This window comes from Penicillium manginii (genome assembly GCF_028828005.1).
Source record: "Penicillium manginii strain IBT 31320 chromosome Unknown utg000009l:1.0-3297300.0:1.0-3298630.0, whole genome shotgun sequence".
NCBI classification, from domain to species: Eukaryota; Fungi; Ascomycota; class Eurotiomycetes; order Eurotiales; family Aspergillaceae; genus Penicillium; species Penicillium manginii.
Window position 1 is genome coordinate 2089054 of NW_026643110.1, and position 20794 is coordinate 2109847.

The window sequence follows — 20794 nt, forward strand, 5'->3', positions numbered from 1 at the left end:
ATGCAGCTAGTATGCAACGGGGTCAAGCCAAACGAACTTCAACGAAGCGAAGCGATGAAACCGAGCTGAGCCGAGCTGAGGGCTAGGGAAGGAAAGGGAAGTGGGAGAATGGGGTTATTTCAATAGTTTCAATTCATTGCCACAACGCCCGTGTACAACGCCGTAGATACTAATAGGGGGAAATAAGAGTAAGTTAAGTTCAGTTCTGTTCAAACGAGGGTATCCTGTATCCGTGGTCATGGCCATGACCTAAACCAAAGTAGACTCCATAATGACCGTAAATGACTGGAATATAAACGCCAAAAAGAGTAGGGAAGGGGAAAAGAAAATAAGAAATGAAAAGCCAAAATAATGTCAAATCAGAACGCCAAGGACTTTTGTAGATTATCCCGAAGTAAACAAGCCATCCCCCCGAAAAAAAGAGTGGAAAACCGGAAGAGAGGAAGGAAAGGCCAAAGGAAAAAAAGAGAAAGCAAAAAAAAGAATGGTAAACTCCGTTCGTTCACGTCACGTCACATTACTAAATTGAAGGAAGTGCATAAGGGGAAGTCGTGATATGAACATCATGAAGAGAAGGGCGCGTCTTGGTTAACTTTCGGCGCCGAAAGTCTTGACTGCGGCTTCGGGGCCGGCCACGGTGAGTCTGAGTCTGGGGCTCATCAGTCGGAATGGGCATTTCCATCTCTTCGTACGCACCAGTCTCAGACTGGAGATGATCGGGCGAGAGAATCGTGGGTAATTTGGGGATTTCGATGGTTGAGTCGTGGCGCCAGCCTCGGCTGTTGTTACTATGCAAGCTTTTGCTTCGGGACCTGGAGCGGGTGGAGATGGTTTTTGTTGCGTAGCTGCCGGCTTGTTGGTGGTAGGTGCTTAGAGTTTCTAGGGTTGCTGTTGAGCTTGAATCGTGCAGGACGTTTAGGGTGCTTGTTGAGAATGTGTCGCCGTAAAGGGGGCCGCGGGTGGCAAGGGTTTGTTCGTCTTGTGAGACGAATGAGGATGATGAGCTTGATATGAAGGATTGGTAGGAGGCGTGTGGTGCAGGGCCGGGGCCGGGGCTGGGCCCGGTCTGTACAGGGTAAGGGTACTCTGAATTTCGAGGAGCGCAGAGCGTCGATCGACGGACTCGGGATCCGGAAGATTGACTAGATGGCGCACTGGAATCGTACCAGCGAGTTGAGTTGGGGTACAGCTGAGAGAAATTGCCCGGTTTGGACTCTTGGAGACTGGCATTTCTTTGGAGGTTCTCGCTGCGGAGATCTTGTTGCTCATTGGCACTGCTCATACCAACACTTCTTGTGCTGTCTGCAGTGCAAGAGCCGGATGTTTGGGAATCGAATGAGGCCCGTGTTCGACTTCGATAAACAGAATGCACGGATGTTGCTGAGCTGTAGCCGCTATCGGTCTTGTTGAGGGATCTGGATGTGCTGCGATTGATGGTGGCGGTGTTCTTCTCGGACTGGTCATGGCCACGGCCCTCGTCGCACATGCCGATTCCCTCGTCCTCCGCTTCAATGGGGAAGACGGATTTGTGTCGAGGTTGTACGGTGATAATTGGTGATTTTTCGAATGAGAATGGACTCCCTGGGACGTCGTCGGATTTTTGCAAGTCTGGAATGGCGGGAATCTGAAGGGGAGTTCCTTTAGAGCGCATGGTTTCCAGGCGATCTAGAGGAGCCGCGCTAGTTCCGACAAGTTGAGCGGTTTTACCAAGTGGGACTCGCTCACTCGGACAGGGTGATGCAGAGCCGTTGACAACTCGCAGGGATCCCAGTTTAAGCGCCCCAAGTTGGGTATATCGGGGGTCTGTGGGACTGGTTGGTCTGATTGATAACGAAACAGGGAGTGAAGATCGTTGCAGCGGAGGTAGTGGCCATTGTAGCGTATTTGAATCCGAGGAGTCCTCACCGGCGCACTCTGGCTCTCCTATCGGTGACGGAAATCGTCGTGTCGCGGCGGCAGTTGAGCGTCGAGTTGCAATACCAGGTCGTGTCAGGAGAGACCGCCGACGTGTCAGCGAGAAACGTTGGTTGCCAACTGTGAAATGCGTATTTGATGAGGTTGCTTCGTGAGCTTTATCCCCATAGATCGCACTCCGATGTCTCTGAAGCGGCGTCTGAAATGAATTCGCTCTCTTTGGCCTTCCCAGATCCAACGATTGCTTTGATGAGGTAGCTAAACTTTCCGTTTGACATGAGGCTCTTCTTACAGAGGGACTGGCGGAGAGAGAGCCAGATCGAGGCGAGAGAGGCGAGAGAGGCGAGAGAGGCGAAATAGGCTCAACATCTTGAGCCTTTAAATGCTGAGAGCGAGAGACATCAACCGAGTGTCTCGTCACATTCCACTTCACTGAGCTTTCGGGTTTAGACTCCGTTAAAGCAGGAAGAGACTCTCGTTTTCTGGCAGATTTATTCTTGACATCCTTGGAGATGTTTGAACCAACCCAGGGATTCTGCCATCCAATCAACCCAGAAGCTAGCTCCGGACCATCCGTATCGATAGGAGGAAGTTGAGGAGCATTCAAAGTGGAGAGTTTCTTCGTCAAGGGTTTTGATAGTCGGTTTACACGGCGAGTCTCATCCTTCGTAGGGCTGGAGAATGAATTGCCCATGGCTTCGCTTCACAGGCGCCACAGGCTGAAGATGAGATCAAGTTTTCCCCACACTCTCAAGGGGAAAACACGCGCAGTATGGGGTGGAGAAGCAGTAGGGTAATATAAGTTGGGGTGTCAATCAGAGCCGGAGATGGCGGGAGGTATATCTGTGGACCAAGAAGTCTACCACTGACGGGTGATGGGTGCAGTACGCCCCAGATTAGATCGAATCCTTGGTAAACTGACGTCAAGCCACGCCTTGATTGCTTCGCGATCGATCCGGGCCCCAGGCTGGTACCACGGCTGTGTTGAGAATCTGCGGTGCGATTGGCGGCTGAGATGATCTCCGTGCGGAGATGATGGAGGAAGTATAGTGTTTCAGGTTTCAGATTGGAGGAGACCACGGGACTCGGTTGGACCGGGGATCACGATGTGTGAGGTGTGAGAGTTGAGGTAACGTCAAAAAGAAACCAATTGAGGGAGAGGAAGATATTCACAATACTCCAGGGTCTCTTTTCCAAACGGAGTGTTCCAGCACCCACCTGAGGTCTACACCGGGATAAACCAATGTCGTTACCTGGTCATGTATAAACAATTTTGATACAGTCAACTTGAACTGATCCTCAGGGAATAATAATCATAAAACAAAACAAGAAATCACAATGGACAATCAAAAAGGAAAATAGAATTTAAAAAAAAAAAACAAGGAAACTGGGAAGAGATGAGGGGAAGGATGCCAGAGCGGGTTTAGGGGCGGGGGAAGAGTGGGCAAACAAAGGATACATAAGTGTAGTGGAGAGCAACGACGCATCAGCCCATTTACTCTCTGTGTTTGAGGCCAGACGAATGCGTTGGTGAGTTGCCAAAAGTCGGGGAAAGAGACTTGTGGCCATGACAATGTAGCTGCATGCGGAACAGGGACTCCCCCTTAAGAAAAATAAATTGAAAAAAAAAATGGAATAAAATAAGATAAAATAATAATAATAAAAAATAAAGAAAGAAAAAGGAAGAGCGATCTTGACGTGAGATTTCGCGATGGCAGGCCAGCAGAGAGTTCTAGCCGCAAGCGGGCTGTACCTGGAAGTGCCGTAAGTATAAGATACTTCTCCACAATATGGTCCATCCACATTCCCCAAAAGTACCAAATACTTCTACCCACCTCTGACCTCTCCCATTTCTCTCCCCACCTCCGCTGCATCCAAACCGGATGTGACATCCCATTTTATCGCCGATCCAACACAATCGACTTGTCCCTTTCCCGTCTCTCCCTATTGGATCTGCAACGGCCACCCTTTCCCAATTTCGGCTAGATCTGATCTTCTGATATTCCGAGAACGTCCAGGCACGCGTGGCCTTGGGGATGAAGGGCAACATCCACAGCCCATCAATCCCAGCTGTAGCTCCCAGCTTCAGCTCCAATCTGAGTCGTGTATGACTGCATCCGTCCAGAGCGTGGAGGACAGCTGACAGAAGCGAGAGTGGGTCATGGCTTGTGGCTTGTCGACCTTTCCTTTCCTCACCGCGCTTGAGTTCGCGCACGCATGTCGAGTGTTGGCCGATCGAGCCTGCAACTTGGACTGCACCACCGGCCTAGAGGGCCTAGAGGGAGGAGGCTGGTCTTCTATTCGACTTGTCACACAGGTATCCCTGCCTTATATTCCTTAGCCACTCCCTTCTTTCTCTCCCCCATTTACCTTTTGCCGTGCAGGAGGCGCTCAATCTATTACTTTTGCTACATATTTTAACGGGAATATGTTCTGGAGCGTGAATAATAATTGTATTTGGATATACTAGAATGCGATCGGCCTCAAAATAACGCGACGGGTGGATGTCCACAGAGCCGACCTGGACACTAAACTTGAAAGTGTGGATCCGAGTCTACAGGACGCTTCGGCACTAGAAGATGAGGAGGATCCGGTCCGCCCCAAAGTTTTTCCCTTGCTATCCAAGGGATACCGCTTAATACTTCACTGCAGGAAGCCCTGGTCCGTACCGACGGCCATCCCAAACTACACATAGAGTATGAGATCCTGCTCTCCCCCACATACCAAGTTCCCGTCCTGTACTTTGTGCTCCACTGGGACGACCAGGGACCCATCGGTTTAGATGCAGTCTACCGGTACCTCGTCCCGGAGCCGTATAGAAAGCAATTGAAGAATGTGGGGGTGATGGGTGGGATCAGCTTCGGCGTAGGTGGCATCTTCTCCCCTCCCTTCTCCTCCCTTCCCCTCGCAGCAGAAAACGAAACGAAAAGGTCGATTTAATGATGTTGAATGGCTCATGTCTCGTAGTATCATCCGGAATCTGGCGCTCCGGCCTTCTTTGTTCACCCGTGCAACACGGCGGATGCCATGGGAAGGATTGCAGATGCACGGACGGTAACCCCAGAGACGTATCTTCTCCTCTGGCTCGGACTGGTGGGCCAGTGTGTGAGCCTACACGTCCCACGCGAGCTCGTCTTGTCCCAGGATGGTGCTAGGTCATTGTGAGGCAAATTGCACAGACATGCCAAGCAAATAATTTGACCCCCGCGAGCTTCGGTCCCCTTCCCACGGGCCACTTCCAATGGCCTTGGAAAGGGCGCCATTACTCTTCATCGGATGAGGCTTCCATTGGCACATCGCTGTCTTCATCCATCGGGGCTTCTCCCTCGTCGCTTTCTTCTTCGCGGGCGCGCTTCACTCCCTGGTTCTCGCCGTTCACGTTCGGTCGTGCGGGGATCGCACCAGGGGGTCCACTGAAGATGGACTTTTGCAGGTCGGTGGAAACAACTGGTTGCTCTGTGACAGGAGCGACATATGTACCGCGAAGCTTGGCGAGAACATCGGACGTGCCTTTCGCATAGACAATTTTCTAGAATCAATTGTGAGCTGGAAAGTTCCAAACCATCTTATTGAGTGACGTACCATCTGTTTGCCGAAGAAATCAAACCCTTGAAGGGCGCGGAGTGCTTGTGTGCTAGCTTGAACGTCCTTGAATACAATGTGGGCTTGGCCGCGCATTTTGCTCGTCTTCATGGCCACCACGTCGAGGACGGTACCGTAGGTGGAAAACAAGGTGTACAGCGAGGAGCGCAGGTCATGCTTGCGAAGCTTGTCGGGGAGGTTGGTGCAGTAAAGACTAAAGAAGCTGTTAATGTCCCATACCAGCTCAATGGCGATCAAAGAAGGATAAAGCTCACGTTTGGTTGGGATGGCCGGCCGCTTTGGCGTCGGCGCCTTTTGATGGCGCATTCTGGGAGGACATATTGTGGTATCGAGATAAAGAGCGCGTCGTTTCGTCGCTCAGAGAAAACGCTGACAGACAAATGCAAGGGAAAAGGGGGAGGATTGAAGCTCTAGACGTGCCGCATGGGGTCAGTCTTCGAACCCGAGAAAAGACAGCGAATCACGTGTCCATGATATTACCTCAGCAATGCTGCGGCGTCATCGCGCCCAGCTTCCCCCCGACTGCCCGCCTACCTCCCCCTCATTGTTCTATCTATCGACGGTAGAGAGCTCCTCCTGTCGTATCTTCATCATGGCTGCTCCTCAAGTTCACCACCTCTTCCACGCTCCAATTGCCGACCACTCTTTCTCATCCGATAGACAGACACTCGCTGTCGCTCGGGAGAACAATGTGGAGCTGTACCAATCATCAGGCAACAAGTTCACGCTGAGCGATGAGCTGAAGGGCCACGAGAAGACTGTGACGAGTGTTGATATCGCTCCCAACAGCGGTCGCATTGTCACCTGCTCGCAGGGTATGCATAAGACCACCAAAATCACTCGATTGAACTTGAACTAATGCAATCTACTTCGATAAACAGACCGCAACGCCTACGTCTGGGAGCAAACCCCCTCCGGCTGGAAGCCTACCCTAGTCCTCCTGCGCATCAACCGTGCCGCCACATTCGTCCGGTGGTCCCCCTCTGAGCAGAAATTCGCCGTTGGCTCTGGAGCCCGCGTTATTGCCGTCTGCTACTTCGAAGAGGAGAACGATTGGTGGATCTCGAAGCATTTGAAGAAGCCCATTCGCAGTACCATCACGACTCTCGCATGGCATCCGAACTCAGTGCTGCTGGCTGCCGGATCCACCGACTCCCACGCCCGTGTTTTTTCTAGCTTTATCAAGGGTATCGACACCCGTCCGGAGCCGAGCGCCTGGGGCGAGCGCCTCCCCTTCAACACTATCTGTGGTGAATTCCTGAACGATTCCGCTGGCTGGATTCAGGGCGTCAGCTTCTCCCCGAGTGGTAATGCTCTTGCCTTCACCGGCCACGATAGTAGTGTCACTGTCGTGTACCCGAGTGCGCCGGAGCAGCCCCCTCGTGCAATGCTGAACATCTCTACCCGCCTCTTGCCTCTGAACAGTCTTATCTGGAACGGCGAGAACGAGATCATTGCTGCTGGTCATGTAAATATTCTTCTCATTTCCCCAACATTGTCATACATACACTAACCCCGACGATAGGACTGCGAACCATTCCGCTTCCGCGGTGACGAAAGCGGTTGGCAATTGGCCGGATCTCTCGAGAACAAGGATGGTGATGGCGCTGGTGGTGCTCGCGAGGAATCGGCCCTGAACATGTTCCGCCAGATGGATCTCAAGGGCCAGGCGCAATCGAACACCAAGCTCAAGTCCACCCACCAGAACACCGTGAATGCTGTTCGTGTCTTCCAGGAGAATGACGGCCAGGTGTCTTCTTTCAGCAGTAAGGCTTTCCGTTATACTTTGCAGAGTCAACTGTTTACTAACAACCATCCCAGCGAGTGGTGTCGATGGTCGTGTTGTGATCTGGTCCACTTGAGCAGTGTATGCTTATGGCAAAGTAACTCTCTAGAATATAAACACCTCTATGAAATGCAAAGCGAATCATCCTGGACTTTATGTTCTGTTCAGACAAACTTAATAGTAGAGTAGTGCCCGCGGAGGTGTCAATTTGGCACCATTGGGAGTAGCACCAACCAAATATTATGGAAAGCAAGGTTAAGAGGGGTAAAATAGTATGTACTGTCACCAAATCCCCCGAATGGTCTAATGGTATTGGCCTTGACCAGCCCGGGGGGGGGAGGGGGACAGACGAGGAGGCTTTGAAGAGACGCAGTGGGACCGGTGCGTGCCTACCTCTTGTTTTTGCCATTTTTTCTTTCTCTCCAGGTCGGTCTCAGAGTCAAATCCAGGCCAGGGCAATCTTTGATTTTATTTCGTTCCCTTCCCTTTTGTTTCAAAGTTTGTTTGCTGTTATTGTTGCCTGTGTTGCCTAGTCCACCGTGCCTTCTCTGTGTATCCGTTTGCATAGTCCCGTGGCTGCCCCACATGACGCGATGACTAATCTTCCCCGGATTCTCCAACTCCAAGTCCGTTCCTTGGGACTTGTCGCACGACGACACCCCTCTCCGCAATTGCGATAAAATGTCTCCCTGGAGACGGCTTGTATCTACCTGCCTTGCATTCTCGCTGTGGGGCACTTCACTGGCACATGGTGAGACGAAACATATCTCCAACGAGTTATTTGACTCTTTAGAGGAGTTATCTCGTCTAGTAGATATCTCCTACTGCGTGGGCACATCCGGCGTGCAGAAGCCATTCAAGTGCCTCAGCCACTGCGAGGAATTTCCAAATCTCGAACTAATAACGGTGAGTGTGAAGCGCGTAGCAAAAGCCTGACAGCGACAGTGACTCATGCTAATGTTCTGACAGACCTGGAGCACAGGTGTGCTTCTCTCCGATTCCTGCGGCTACGTGGCACTCTCGCACGCGCCAGGACAAAAACGCATTGTCGTTGCTTTCCGCGGCACATACTCGATCACAAATACGATTATCGACTTATCCGCCGTTCCACAAGAGTACGTGCCCTACCCGGGAAACGGCGACGAAGAAGGCGAACAACAAGACGCGAGGCAGCCAGAGAAATGTCAGAACTGCACCGTTCACGCTGGATTCATGTCTTCATGGCGTAATACCCGCGAAACAGTCCTGCCGCACATTGCAGACGCGCTCGCTAAGAATCCAGATTATGACGTAACCCTTGTCGGCCACTCGCTGGGCGGAGCCGTGGCCGCACTAGCCGCACTGGAGATGCAAGCAATGGGCTGGAACCCGCAAGTGACGACATTTGGAGAACCGATGGTTGGCAACGCTGGATTTGCAGACTTTCTCGATAAACAGTTCGGACAGGGCAATTATAGCGAGTCAAATGCAAGCCGCGATCCTGAGCACCGGCAGTTCCGCCGCGTGACGCATATTGATGATCCGATCCCTTTACTGCCTCTGAGTGAATGGGGGTATGCGCCTCATGCGGGTGAGATTTTTATTTCGCGCCCTGAGTTACCGCCCACTGCTGAGGATATACATATTTGTATTGGAAGTCAGGATCCGAGATGTATTGCGGGCTCTGATTCGCCGGAGTCTCTGCAGGATGTATGGCGAGACATCAATATTCCCGTGGATGTCCAGGATGACACGCCCAGCGGAGACGAAGACCCATGTGTGGAAGAAAATGAGGAATCTTTACAGGGTGTGGACCACCAGGTTGTTCTTGGGAAACAGAGAGGCGCAGGGTCGTCGAAATGTACACCTGCCGATGATGATGAAAATGCGCCCTTGTTTCCTCGAAGCTGGTCGCTGATTCCGGCGAGATATCGCCTTTGGGAACTTTTCTTTGCGCATAGGGATTATTTCTGGCGTATTGGGTTGTGTTTTCCTGGGGGAGATCCGACAGGGTGAGATATGTATGAGCATTTATGATTGGCTTTATTTTGGTTCTGGGCGTGTCTAGATTGGAAATGGGCCCTGGAGGTGGTTTCTACTTCATATATATACTACTTTTCTGACATTCAACTTAAATTTAGCACTTGATGATTTTTTGCGACGAACTTGAAGTTTGTGAGTTATAAATGCACTACTAGTAGACTTTTGCAACGAGAATAGGTTTGATTCGCATTCTCATTATATGCCAGTGATCTCCCATAAAAACTTCACCTCCAGGCTTGAGCGGCAGTGCTTAGGGGTGACTTCCCTTAATTTCCTCCTTTAAAGTAACGTCTTCCCCCCAAGAGAGATTTCCGTCGAATGCCTTGACGTCAACATTTCCTGGTCGTGCAGGATCAAAGTCCAGACGATCTGGAATCTTCAACCCCGACGGAAAATGATACCGGTTAAACCAGACTGAAACACCATCTCGATACAACCAAGGGTCTTCGGTTCGTTGCTGCCACTCCTCGAGATCTGATCTTAATTTAGCCAACAGCGGACCATGTTGTGGATCTCCCGCCAGGTTGTTAACCTCCAGCGGATCATTCACAAGGTCATAAAGCTCCTCCGGTCCACGAAAAAAATAATCCTTTAACTTTCGCTGTCCAATCTTGATTTCACTCTCGTTTGAATTGCGTATATCCTCCCAAGAAAGAGATCCATATATATCAGATGCGAAAGGGAAGTCCAAGCGCCAAGCCAAGTTTCTGTGGTATTTGTACCGCCTGTCGCGGATGAATCGCGTTGGCCAATAGTTTGTGACTTCGTGGAAAGTATGCGATCCAAAGACTCTATCACGAGCGATATCAGACTCATCTGCCGAAGAGCCAATGATTTCAAGAAGGGATTGACCTATGCGCTTCTTGAAGGGGTCGTGTGTAGCTGGATGGCCGACGAAATCTAATATTGTTGGCAGGATATCGACGTAGGATACCATCGCAGAACTTGCAGCAGATGCCCGCTTTGGATGTCGAATAATCAGCGGTAACCGAACCCCAGCATCGTACAGTGTTGTCTTTGAATTGATGAACGGGGGACCATTGTCACTCAAGAATATGACAAGAGTTGATTCTGCAAGATTGGAATCGTCCAGTGCTTTGAGCACCAGTCCAATGCCCTGATCAAGCCGGTGGATAGAGTTGTAATACTCCGCCAGCTCGATGCGAGTTCCGGGCGTATCGTTGACGAATGGAGGAACATCGACATCACCCGGTTGATACCTTCCCTCGCTGATTCTCGGGTCATACTGGCCAGTATTACCGAATCCTTGCCTAGTCCGATCACGATGGGGATCCTGATAACCAACCGTAAGAAAAAAAGGTCTACCATCCCCGTCAACCTCTTCAAAGAAAGACCGCGCTTGATCCGCAATCACCGCTACATCACGAGTGACACTTTCCTCCCTGACCTCCCAGGGATAAACCGCTTCCGGACCAACGTGAATCTTCCCAATAATTCCAGTCCGATGTCCAGTCTGGTTCAAAAGCCCCGGGGCAGTCTCAACATGATCAAACGTCACAAAATGATGCCGATGGCTCGCTAGCCCATACTGCCCATTTTGATGCGTATGCAAGCCTGTATAAATAACAGACCGACTGCCGCTACAGGATGCAGTGCTGGCAAAGGCGTAGTCAAAGCGAGTCCCCTGCGAAGCGAGATTGTCGATGTTAGGCGTTTTGATTCCTTTCGCTCCGTAGCAGCTTAGCTGTTTCCCCAAATCATCCGCAATCAGGACCAAGACGTTTTTACGTTCTGCCATTTTTATCTGGTGATCGATTTGAGTTGGAGTCTGTGCATAAGCTTCAAGATGGGGAAAACGGGCTAGTGCAACTAGTAGGGATATCAACACCTTACGGGGGACTTGGGGTGTTATCCGAATTAAAGAAAACAGCTCCACAAATCGCGCATGTTAATAAAGCTCTTTGCTTAAATTTCCACCAACGGGGTCATTAAGGGAGTGCGCAATCCGGTTGGATTATGGTCAAACCCTTAAAGCTGACCGGTGTTGCGGATGATGCCTTCGGGCCCCGCATTATCGTGATTGAATGCAACATGATAGTGATCGCTAAGCTGGAATCCATCAAGGGCAATGAGACTTTGGAAAATTGATCCGAGAAATAAATGAAGACTTCTTAAACTAGTTCGGATGACTTGGCAAGTCCTAAAAAGTCGTCATTCATTTAGGGAAATTGAGGGTTGTTGTCAGACCGACTAGCTAGTGAATATTGAGAAACGTGATTATTGATAGGCCATTTGCATTGTGCTGATACAACTTAAGATTATTACGTTATGTAGTAGATATGTTCATGACGCATGTTAACGGTAAATAGGCAACATTGGAAGGTATGCCGCAGATTGAGGTATAAAATAACCGTGAGACAGCATGAGGTTTTAGTTGAAATGTCATTTTCAAGTTCAACTCTTCGAAAATTACTTTTGCGACGATGCGTCTCTTTACACACCTACTTCTCCTGAAAGTAGCCCTTGGCCAACTTATTGGACCAGTAGGGCCTACCACGGATCTGGAAGAAAAGACAATCGAATGCAACATTCTCAATTACGGCGCAATTGCAGACAACTCGACAGATATATCAAACTCTGTCGAGGACACATTCACAGAATGCGTCACCAAGCATCCTGGTAGTCGTTTGATTATACCCAGAGGGGAACTATCTTCTGAATAGAAGCGTAGTTCTTAGTAACGGAACAAACTGGGCCCTCCAGTTGGATGGATTGATAACTGCTGCGTATGGCGGTGATTGGTCCGTTGAACGTGAGTTAATTTTGCAGGGATCGGCTGGTGTTGAATTGATCAATTCCACCATTAATGGAGAAGGTGACCAACGATTTCTGCTAGATGTTTTGGTAATTGTCAATGGTTAGTATGAGCGAAGCATTCCACTCCTTTCCAATACGAAGCACGGGTGATTAATTTCCTTTTTGCAGCTGTTGATTTTGAATTTTATTCCTCTACTGGGCTCGGAGCCATTCAAGGGCAAGGTTATCTTTACAGAAATGCCAATAAGTAAGCCTAATCCCGGCGAAAATTGCTCTCCATTCTGTCGCTGACTTAAAATCTCAATTACAGCACAGAGCGCCCGCGACTTGTCAGATTGATTTCGCCAATCAACGCAACTGTACATGACTTGATCTTGGTTGACAGCCCGAAATTCCATATTATACTCGACTTTGCACTGAACGTGGAGGTTTACCATCTCACTATACGGGGTGCAAATCTCGGAAGCTATGATGGAATCGACGCCATTGGAACGAATTACTACATCCATGACAATGAAGTTTGTACACCTCGCCCTCTAATACGGCCTCTTCAGATAGCAATTTTCTCTCCTTGGCCCTTGCAGCTAACAAGCTATCTAGGTGACAAACCGGGACGAATGCGTTTCGATCAAAAGCCCATCACACCATGCGCTGGTCGAAAATCTGGTCTGCAACCAGGCTGGCTCGGGTATCTCAATCGGAAGTCTGAACGTCTCTGCTGAGATATCCAACATAGTAGGTCTCCCGAACTATGAAAACCCACGGAACTACGTCTACTGACCGGCTGAATAGGAAGCCAGAAACATAAGCATTATCCAAGGAAACAATATTGCCTTCATCAAGACATACCCCGGTGGATCAGGATATGTGACAAATATCACGTTCTCCAACTTTCGTTCTCTCGGTAGTCTTTATGGCTTGGATATTAACCAATATTGGCAAAACACCTTCCAGCCAGATACTGGTGCTGTGGCTTTAAGCAACCTCGTATTCCGCAATTTCTCCGGTAAGTTCGTATATCCGAGGAGTATTAATTGAAGAAGACTGACGAAATATACTACAAAACAGGCTCGGTCGCCGATGGATCAAAACGGCCCCCGTTATATCTCATCGCAAATGACCTGACATTTGCCCTTAACGTCACTGTCGAAGACTTCACCATATGGACAGAATCGGGAACTCAGATCGTCAACAAGATTAACAATGTTTTTGGAATTGGCGATGACAGCTACGGCGCCAACAATGGTATCAAAAGTTTATCGGGGACAGAGTCGCCATCTACGTACACGAGCAGCTATACAGTGACTGCAACGCCGACTAATTGGGAAGCCCCAACCACCCCATCGTGGGCTGCGCCGAGCACTGGATATGGTAGTAAGTTTTCAGACTTCTGTTTCTGCCATTTCTTTAAGGGTTACCTAACGTCATGCAGCCTCTACTCCGATCCCGGTTTATCAGCCTGCTCCTCTTTGGCGTCCAGGTGGAATCGACTACGACCTGCATTACTGGGGAACATTTTGATCCTATCAATTCACCTGGTTAACTCTCATGTATTTTTTATTTGATTGGATGGAAAATCGCATGTAAAATCGAGTGTATAGCTTCAAGGGTGATCTATAATGGGTGAATCACTTTTGTACTCTTCGTACGATCAATAAGATAGATTTTACTGAAAATTTTCACCAATAGCCGATGTATCCCTAGGACTTATAGATCATATTGGAAGAGAGAGAGAGAGAGATAGAGAAAGAAGGAGGTGATTTCAGGAGTCCAGCTGAATTATCAAAGTAATATTAGAAAGAAACCTTTTTGTGAAAGACGGTATACAACTTGAGGATATGCTATGTTTGGCCATGTTCCTCTCGGCCAGCATTGCCTGGTCCACTTATTTCCTTTTGGCAATAACGGACTTGATACAGTTCTCTATAATGACTCTTGATACAAGTACTTTTTAGCCGAGAAGACGTCTGGATACCAAGGATAACCCACCTAATACTAAGCTCGCCATGCTTCCGAGGAGAAATGCTTATTCTAAATTAACCGAATCCATCCTATCTCCCGACCTCAGGGATCGGAATTTGTCCACCAATAAGCTGGAAACTACTAGAAAAGCTAGAAGTCTCGGCTATGGATATAATAAATTGCCCAGATTTGCGGGAGTATCATTGGGCTATAATAAGTTGACGCCACCCGCGCTTACATGGCGAAACTGATAAGTACCCTGATTTCATTCACCTGGCGTCAAAGACGTCCAAGGCTATGAACGCTTAACTAGAATAGTTTTTAGTAAATCGAAATAGGCTAGTTTGTGAGATAGAAAGAATATGGAATGTGCACAGGGAAGGATTGTAGGTCATATGCAGGGAATGGTATCATTAAGCGCCAAGAGCACGACTTGGCCATCTGGAGGTATTGCCCATGTTTATGGATGTCGCCAACGAATGACAAAAAATCATATATATCTGAATTATAGACCCTGAAAAGAAGAGAATCAAAAACTTTGATATTCATTCACATTGAACATGGCCGAGACAAAATCGACTCATGTCGTGGTCAAGGGCGGATCGTCTGAAACCGACGACCTCGTGGAGCCATTTCACCAAGAGGAACAAAAATCTCTTTACAAAACTCTTTTCCAGCGCCGAGAAGCTTATGATTTGGACAGCATTGCAACAGTTCGGAGTGTCTTTGACGACCCGCAAATTGCAAGGTTTTACCAACCGCATCCCGACTACGAAAATCTTGCTCACTTCGATCCAAGCGTGAGATGGACTTATCGAGAAGAAAGAACCGTCAGACGCAAGACTGATTGGAAAATTCTCCTTTGGATCCTGGTCATGTTTTTCGGCTTGAACATTGACCGCGGTAACCTGGGAAATGCCGCAGCGGACAACCTACTCGGTGACTTGCATATTACGACCAATGATTACAATAATGCGCAAAACATGTATAGGATTGGGTTTCTGATCGCAGAAATTCCATCCCAGATGATTGGCAAAAGACTTGGCCCCGACCGATGGATACCCTTCCAGATCATTGCCTGGAGTATAGCCTCAGGCGGCCAATTCTTCATGCAAAACCGAGCTGGCTTTTTCGCATGTCGCTTTCTCCTTGGACTTTTTATGGGTGGCTTCATTCCGGACAGCATTTTGTATCTGTCTTACTTCTACACCAAGTCAGAAATGCCATTTCGCCTGGCATTGTTCTGGTTTGTGGACTCTATTTCTGGCGTGATTGCATCTTTCATTGCTTATGGCGTCTTGCACTTGAGGGGGGTCGATGGCCGTGAGGGATGGAGATGGCTTTTCCTAATCGAGGCCCTCATTAGTCTTGCGATAGGATTCTTGAGCTTTCTCTTTCTCGTTCCTGGGCCTACGCAAACGAAGACTTGGTGGAATCCCAAGGGCTATTTCACCGAACGCGAAGAGAAGATCATCGTCAATCGAGTTCTCAGAGACGATCCATCGAAGGGAGACATGCACAACCGCCAAGCACTTTCCCTCGGTATGCTGTGGCAGAGCTTGAAAGATTATGATCTTTGGCCGATTTATATCATTGGCATTCTTTTCGAGATTCCTACTGGACCACCGAAGACCTACCTCACTCTTTCTCTCAAGGCGATCGGATTCGACACATTCCAAACAACATTACTGTCAATTCCAGTAACTGTATTTGCAGCTGTCAATCTCCTCTGGGTTACGGAATTGACGGAAAGATTCAGAAAGATTTCCGTGATTGGTCTATTGACTCAGTTGTGGTCTTTACCTCTTCTCGTCATTCTCTATACATCGGCTGGGGATTTGTCACGCTGGGGCCTTTATGCAGTAACATTTGTTCTTCTTGGATGGCCCTCGCCCCATGCTGCTCATGTTGGGTGGTGCTCTCGTTTGAGTAACGCTGTTCGAACAAGGACAGTAAGTGCTGCGTTGTACAACATCACCATCCAACTTTCCGGTATCGCTTCTTCCAACATTTATCGTGAGGATGATAAACCTCTTTATCGCCGCGGAAACAGCCAATTGATTGCTATTAATGTTGCCACTATCGCCGCCTATGCTCTCGCCAACGCATACTACTCCCGCCGTAACCAGTGGAAAAAGAGCCGATGGGAAAAGATGAGCTCGGAGGAGAAGGCTGTCTACTTGGAAACAACAACTGACCAAGGAAACAAGCGGCTGGATTTTGTTTTTGATCACTAGTTTGAATGTTATCAAAACATTTTGAAAATAGACAGGGACTGGGGGATGATGATTCGACATAGCAGACAGGGGAAGGCATGTGATTTTACTAGCGAGCTACTTCTTATGGTAGTAGTAATGCAACATATTCAGGGAAATGAGTATTTGAGATGAATAAATATTATGCTAGTACACCAAAACTCAAGTTTGTTACTTTCCATCGTAAACTTCATGGCGATAGGTTCTACCGACGTGATCATCTCTCAACCTTCGTTGACCAGGACCATAAATTCTCTCACGCATGGTACCCCCTTCATTCTGCGGCGAGTATATACCCCGTTCTCTCAACTCTGGTACCAGAAGCTCAACAACATCTTCAAATGTCCCCGGCGTCTGCACATACCCAATGTTGAACCCATCCAAATCCGCAACCTGAACCCACTCCTCAAGAAAATCCGCAACAAAACTAGCCGTGCCCACGGGAACAGGGCCCGAACCTCCAATCGATATGTGCTTCCCGATATTTCTCGGCGTCCAAACTGGGACATCGGGATTCTGATACGAAAGCGTATGAATTGATGAGTGAACACGCGCATCAACATGCACATCAGACGGTGTGATAGGCGTGTCCAAATCAAATCGACTGAGATCGATCCCATTTCCTCCAGAGAAAAATGCAAGTCCGGCCTCCTCACTGGCATTGGATAGTGCTTCGCGGTATTTGGCTTGTGCCTCCTCCTCCGTTCGACCAAGGATCGGAGTTAGAATGGCAAATACTTTCACCGATCGGGGATCTCGTCCTGCCTTTTCGGCTGCGGCTCGGATTTCTTTAACCCGTGGCGCGAGGACATTCGGGGATGGCGCTGATACAAATATTCCTTCTGCGTGCTTTGCACCGAAGGCTATCCCCGCCGGTGATGTACCGGCCTGAAAGAGGAAAGGAGTGCGTTGAGGCGATGGGTCGAGAATGTGAGGCCCATCGACGTGGAATTTTGCCCCGTGATGGTGGACATATTTTATCCGGCTGGGATCGGTATAGATGCCTGTTTCTGCATCCTCTTTCAAGGCGTCTTCGCCCCAACTACCTTCCCAGAGTCTGCGAGTGTTAGTTTTGTCAGAACCGATGTCTTTGAGGCGAGGGACTCAGGCTTGAATAGGACCAATGTTGCGTACTTATATAAAACAGTGAGATATTCGTCGGCAATCTCATAGCGCTTGTCATGCTCTACGAGTGGCAGTCCTACCTAAAGACGTACTATACATCAGCACAATAATAAAGAAAATGGTGATGCATTTAGACTCACGGCTTTAGCAGCGGATTCTTTCCAAGAGGTCACTATATTCCATCCAAATCGGCCACCTGTAAGATGATCAAGGGTTGAAAAGCGCTTAGCCACAACATAAGGCGCCTCGTATGAAGTCGAAGTTGTAATAGCGAAACCGAGATTCTTGGTAACTGAAGCCATGGCCGAAATGGGCTGTTCATTTCAAGTCGTATAAGATTAGTTATCTGGTACGCCAAATGGGAGATTGTAGCATTTTGCTGCTTAATTTGGAATTCTGTAATTTTGGTTTTACCTATCTGGGTACTTAAAACTTACTATGACAGGATCTCCCATTGGATACTGAGCTGCATTACGAATTGCTGGCTCCGCGCTCCCTTTGTACGTGTCGTATAGTCCGAAGGTATCGGCAAGGAATAGTGCATTAAAATCTCCCTTTTCGAGAATTTGGGCCAGGTTTGTCCAGTAAGATAGGTCACGACGTTTCGTCGCTGATCGGTCGGTCGGGTTCTTCCATTGTCCAAAGGATAAATGGCCAACGGTGAACATGTCGAAGCCATTGAGATAGATTCTTCGTTTTTCAGGTGTGGATTCGGTGGCCATTTTGTCAGGTTCTAGAGTGACTAGGTGATTTCGTTTTCACATACGATATCTTTTGCAAAGCTCGAGATGAAGGGATATGGCCTCAGAATTTCAGCGCGGGCGATGTGTCTCATTTCTAGAATCGATTAGATGAGACCCCCCTCACTTCACAGCTACTATCATTATCACGCAAAATCACGATCGTTAGGTGCAGATTAGCGTGGATCTATGTGGGAGATAAAAGCTATGAAGTTTGGCATGCAGCTATACCTCGGAAGAATGCCGAATAACCACACTTGTCATCAAATCGCGTCATCTCCAAAAAACTGCCGAAGCAGAGATTAGATTCTAGGGTAGAATACTGTTTGGAGTACTGTAGGAGCCGCAATTATCTGATTGAACTCGGACAAAATCTTATCAAGCCCTTCTATGGTGATATTTTATCTGCCGCTCGCGCAATGTGCGGACTTTCGTTCGGCGAAGTCTGGAGCAAGGACTATACTCATTCAATTGTATGATGCCATTCTAACAACTATTGTGCCAGTGTCTCAAATGATATCAAGAAATACAGAGTAAATCAAAGCAGTAGCGCAGGACAAAAAAGTATCTGTTGTTAAATTAGAAAGCTCCAGTCGCCTGCTCTGGGAAATTTGGGTAGGAGAATCATCGCTATTTCACAGAATCAAAATGTCCGGTTTTATTTCCAAATTGGAAAAGGCAACTAGGTGGCTACCGGAAGGGATTTCTACCGAAGAACGGAGTCTTGTTCACAAACTAGACCTGCTCATCCTCCCTTATGCTTGTCTGTCGTTTTTCGTCAAATATCTTGACGTTTCAGCTCTGAGTAGGTGAATGGTGATATTATATTCCCTGAATATGAGCTGATAATTTTTTGCCAACAGCCAATGCTTATGTCTCTGGAATGAAGGAGGACCTCGATCTATATGGTAATAGGTTAAATTATATCAATGCAGCTTGTAAGTACTTCGAGCTACGTTTTATGGTAGCTTTTATCTCCGCTATACCCAAGCAAAAATATTTACCCCAGACTAATGCTCCCAATGCTATGTATAGATGAGGTTGGATATGTCATTTTCCAGATTCCCAGCAACCTTGTGCTCATCAAGTACCCGTAGGCGTCACCAATCACTTTTATAAAGAAGAAAATATGAACTAATTTTATTTATAGAGCACAGTACTATCTTCCAGCAGCGGAATTATTTTGGGGAATGTTCACGCTAGGAACCGCATTTGTGAAAAGCTATGAGCAACTTGTGGTCATGCGCTTTTTCGTCGGGCTGAGTGCAACATCCTGCTATGTTGGTTTAGTCCATGTCGTCAACTCGTGAGTAATCGGAGCTTGAAACTTCTACCACAGAGCCATTCTAAGAGAAATTAAATAGGTGGTATAAAAAGAGAGAGCTCGGAAGACGAAATGCTCTGTTTTGGATTGCTAACCCATTAGGCCAAATGGTTGCTGGGTATCTTCAGGCGGCGGCTTATACAAATCTGAACAATCACCATGGGCTTCAAGGTTGGAGGTAGAGACATTGAAATAAAATCAACTCTATCAGACATTGATTAACTTTTAACAGATGGCTTTTCATCATTTGTACTGTCATCACGATACCGGTCGCAATTTTGTGAGCTTTTCTTCCCGAGGTTGACAGGCGAAAACAAGCGGCAGAGGCTAATCCCATTTATCAGAGGCTTTTTTATCTTTCCTGATATGCCCGATCGTACCAAATCAAGATATCTCAACGAGGAAGAAAAAGCCCTGGCCAGAAAAAGACTGGTCGATGAAGGGTTCAGACCGTCGACTGGCTTGAAAAAGGATCTTTTCAAGCGGGTCCTCGCCTCATGGCGTTTCTATGCGTTCGTTTCGACTTTGGTGATATTTTGCCAAATGACCTATGCAGAGGCCACGCCTTTTATCCTCTGGCTCGACTCTCAGCCTGACAAATACCCGATCGCTTTAGTGAACAACTTATCTACTGTGACAAACGGTGCTGCGGCTGCTGGGGCCTTGATAATGAGTTTCTACTCTGACATTCGCGGGTCAAGACTGGAGCCGATTATTCTATCGGGTGTTCTTTGCATATTCACAAACCTGGTTCTTTCAATCTGGAATATTCCAGATGGCCTCAAGTTCTTTGCTTATATTTCAGTCGGGTGGTCGTATGGAACAATCCCAGTGCTCATAACGTGGACGGCAGAAGGCTTGGCAAATGACTTGGAGCTCAGAGCTGTTTCATTTGCTACATACAATACCATCGCGGAGATATGTGGCTTAGTGATACCGCTTGTGGCATGGCCAGTATCTAAAGCGCCAGGATTTCGAGGTGGTTTTATTTGGGTATGTGACGGACTCCTCGGAAATATTTTACGTTTACTGATGGTCTATTTAAATGCAGGCAACTAGTATAAGTTTCCTTTATCTTTTGACAGTTTCATTCACCATATTCAAGTTAAGGCATTCCAGGAAGAACGAAGACAACTCGGAGCTGCAAAATGGCATAGATTCCGAAGATGTGGACTCGGAGGTCAGAATCAGCACGATTGGGATTGAAACAACCGTCGCCACAGCGAAGGATGCGATTGTATGATCTCGAAGTGATTAGGGTTCATTGGTCGTTTAGAAATAATGA

At 48.0% G+C, this 20794-nt stretch overlaps 9 protein-coding genes across 9 annotated transcripts; 5 read left to right on the forward strand and 4 right to left on the reverse strand.

Moving 5' to 3' along the window:
* Positions 1 to 520: 520 nt before the first annotated feature.
* Positions 521 to 2608, reverse strand: N7533_012499 (uncharacterized protein; the record flags this gene model as incomplete). The annotated part of the gene is made up of 1 exon (XM_057109149.1): positions 521 to 2608. One exon carries the CDS (start codon positions 2606 to 2608, stop codon positions 521 to 523), a length of 2088 nt encoding a protein of 695 aa, XP_056954250.1.
* A 2568-nt stretch (positions 2609 to 5176) lies between these two features.
* N7533_012500 (U2 snRNP complex subunit MSL1) lies at positions 5177 to 5836 on the reverse strand (the record flags this gene model as incomplete). The annotated part of the gene is made up of 3 exons (XM_057109150.1): positions 5177 to 5443; positions 5497 to 5710; positions 5772 to 5836. The coding sequence occupies 3 exons, from the start codon at positions 5834 to 5836 to the stop codon at positions 5177 to 5179; spliced, it is 546 nt and encodes a 181-aa protein (XP_056954251.1).
* Positions 5837 to 6109: 273 nt separating this feature from the next.
* On the forward strand, positions 6110 to 7379 carry N7533_012501 (WD40 repeat domain-containing protein; the record flags this gene model as incomplete). The annotated part of the gene is made up of 4 exons (XM_057109151.1): positions 6110 to 6332; positions 6399 to 6985; positions 7043 to 7283; positions 7339 to 7379. 4 exons carry the CDS (start codon positions 6110 to 6112, stop codon positions 7377 to 7379), a joined length of 1092 nt encoding a protein of 363 aa, XP_056954252.1.
* A 605-nt stretch (positions 7380 to 7984) lies between these two features.
* N7533_012502 (lipase family protein) lies at positions 7985 to 9298 on the forward strand (the record flags this gene model as incomplete). The annotated part of the gene is made up of 2 exons (XM_057109152.1): positions 7985 to 8209; positions 8273 to 9298. The coding sequence occupies 2 exons, from the start codon at positions 7985 to 7987 to the stop codon at positions 9296 to 9298; spliced, it is 1251 nt and encodes a 416-aa protein (XP_056954253.1).
* A 277-nt stretch (positions 9299 to 9575) lies between these two features.
* N7533_012503 (sulfatase family protein) lies at positions 9576 to 11084 on the reverse strand (the record flags this gene model as incomplete). The annotated part of the gene is made up of 1 exon (XM_057109153.1): positions 9576 to 11084. One exon carries the CDS (start codon positions 11082 to 11084, stop codon positions 9576 to 9578), a length of 1509 nt encoding a protein of 502 aa, XP_056954254.1.
* Positions 11085 to 11769: 685 nt separating this feature from the next.
* N7533_012504 (putative rhamnogalacturonase) lies at positions 11770 to 13624 on the forward strand (the record flags this gene model as incomplete). Its single annotated transcript, XM_057109154.1, has 8 exons — positions 11770 to 11965; positions 12018 to 12203; positions 12272 to 12350; positions 12414 to 12621; positions 12704 to 12838; positions 12896 to 13109; positions 13172 to 13477; positions 13536 to 13624. 8 exons carry the CDS (start codon positions 11770 to 11772, stop codon positions 13622 to 13624), a joined length of 1413 nt encoding a protein of 470 aa, XP_056954255.1.
* Positions 13625 to 14625: 1001 nt separating this feature from the next.
* On the forward strand, positions 14626 to 16302 carry N7533_012505 (putative MFS transporter; the record flags this gene model as incomplete). The annotated part of the gene is made up of 1 exon (XM_057109155.1): positions 14626 to 16302. One exon carries the CDS (start codon positions 14626 to 14628, stop codon positions 16300 to 16302), a length of 1677 nt encoding a protein of 558 aa, XP_056954256.1.
* Positions 16303 to 16491: 189 nt separating this feature from the next.
* Positions 16492 to 18167, reverse strand: N7533_012506 (LLM class flavin-dependent oxidoreductase; the record flags this gene model as incomplete). The annotated part of the gene is made up of 4 exons (XM_057109156.1): positions 16492 to 17377; positions 17455 to 17525; positions 17586 to 17759; positions 17883 to 18167. 4 exons carry the CDS (start codon positions 18165 to 18167, stop codon positions 16492 to 16494), a joined length of 1416 nt encoding a protein of 471 aa, XP_056954257.1.
* A 666-nt stretch (positions 18168 to 18833) lies between these two features.
* On the forward strand, positions 18834 to 20752 carry N7533_012507 (uncharacterized protein; the record flags this gene model as incomplete). The annotated part of the gene is made up of 7 exons (XM_057109157.1): positions 18834 to 18990; positions 19049 to 19123; positions 19221 to 19278; positions 19336 to 19491; positions 19742 to 19789; positions 19854 to 20502; positions 20561 to 20752. 7 exons carry the CDS (start codon positions 18834 to 18836, stop codon positions 20750 to 20752), a joined length of 1335 nt encoding a protein of 444 aa, XP_056954258.1.
* Positions 20753 to 20794: the final 42 nt, after the last annotated feature.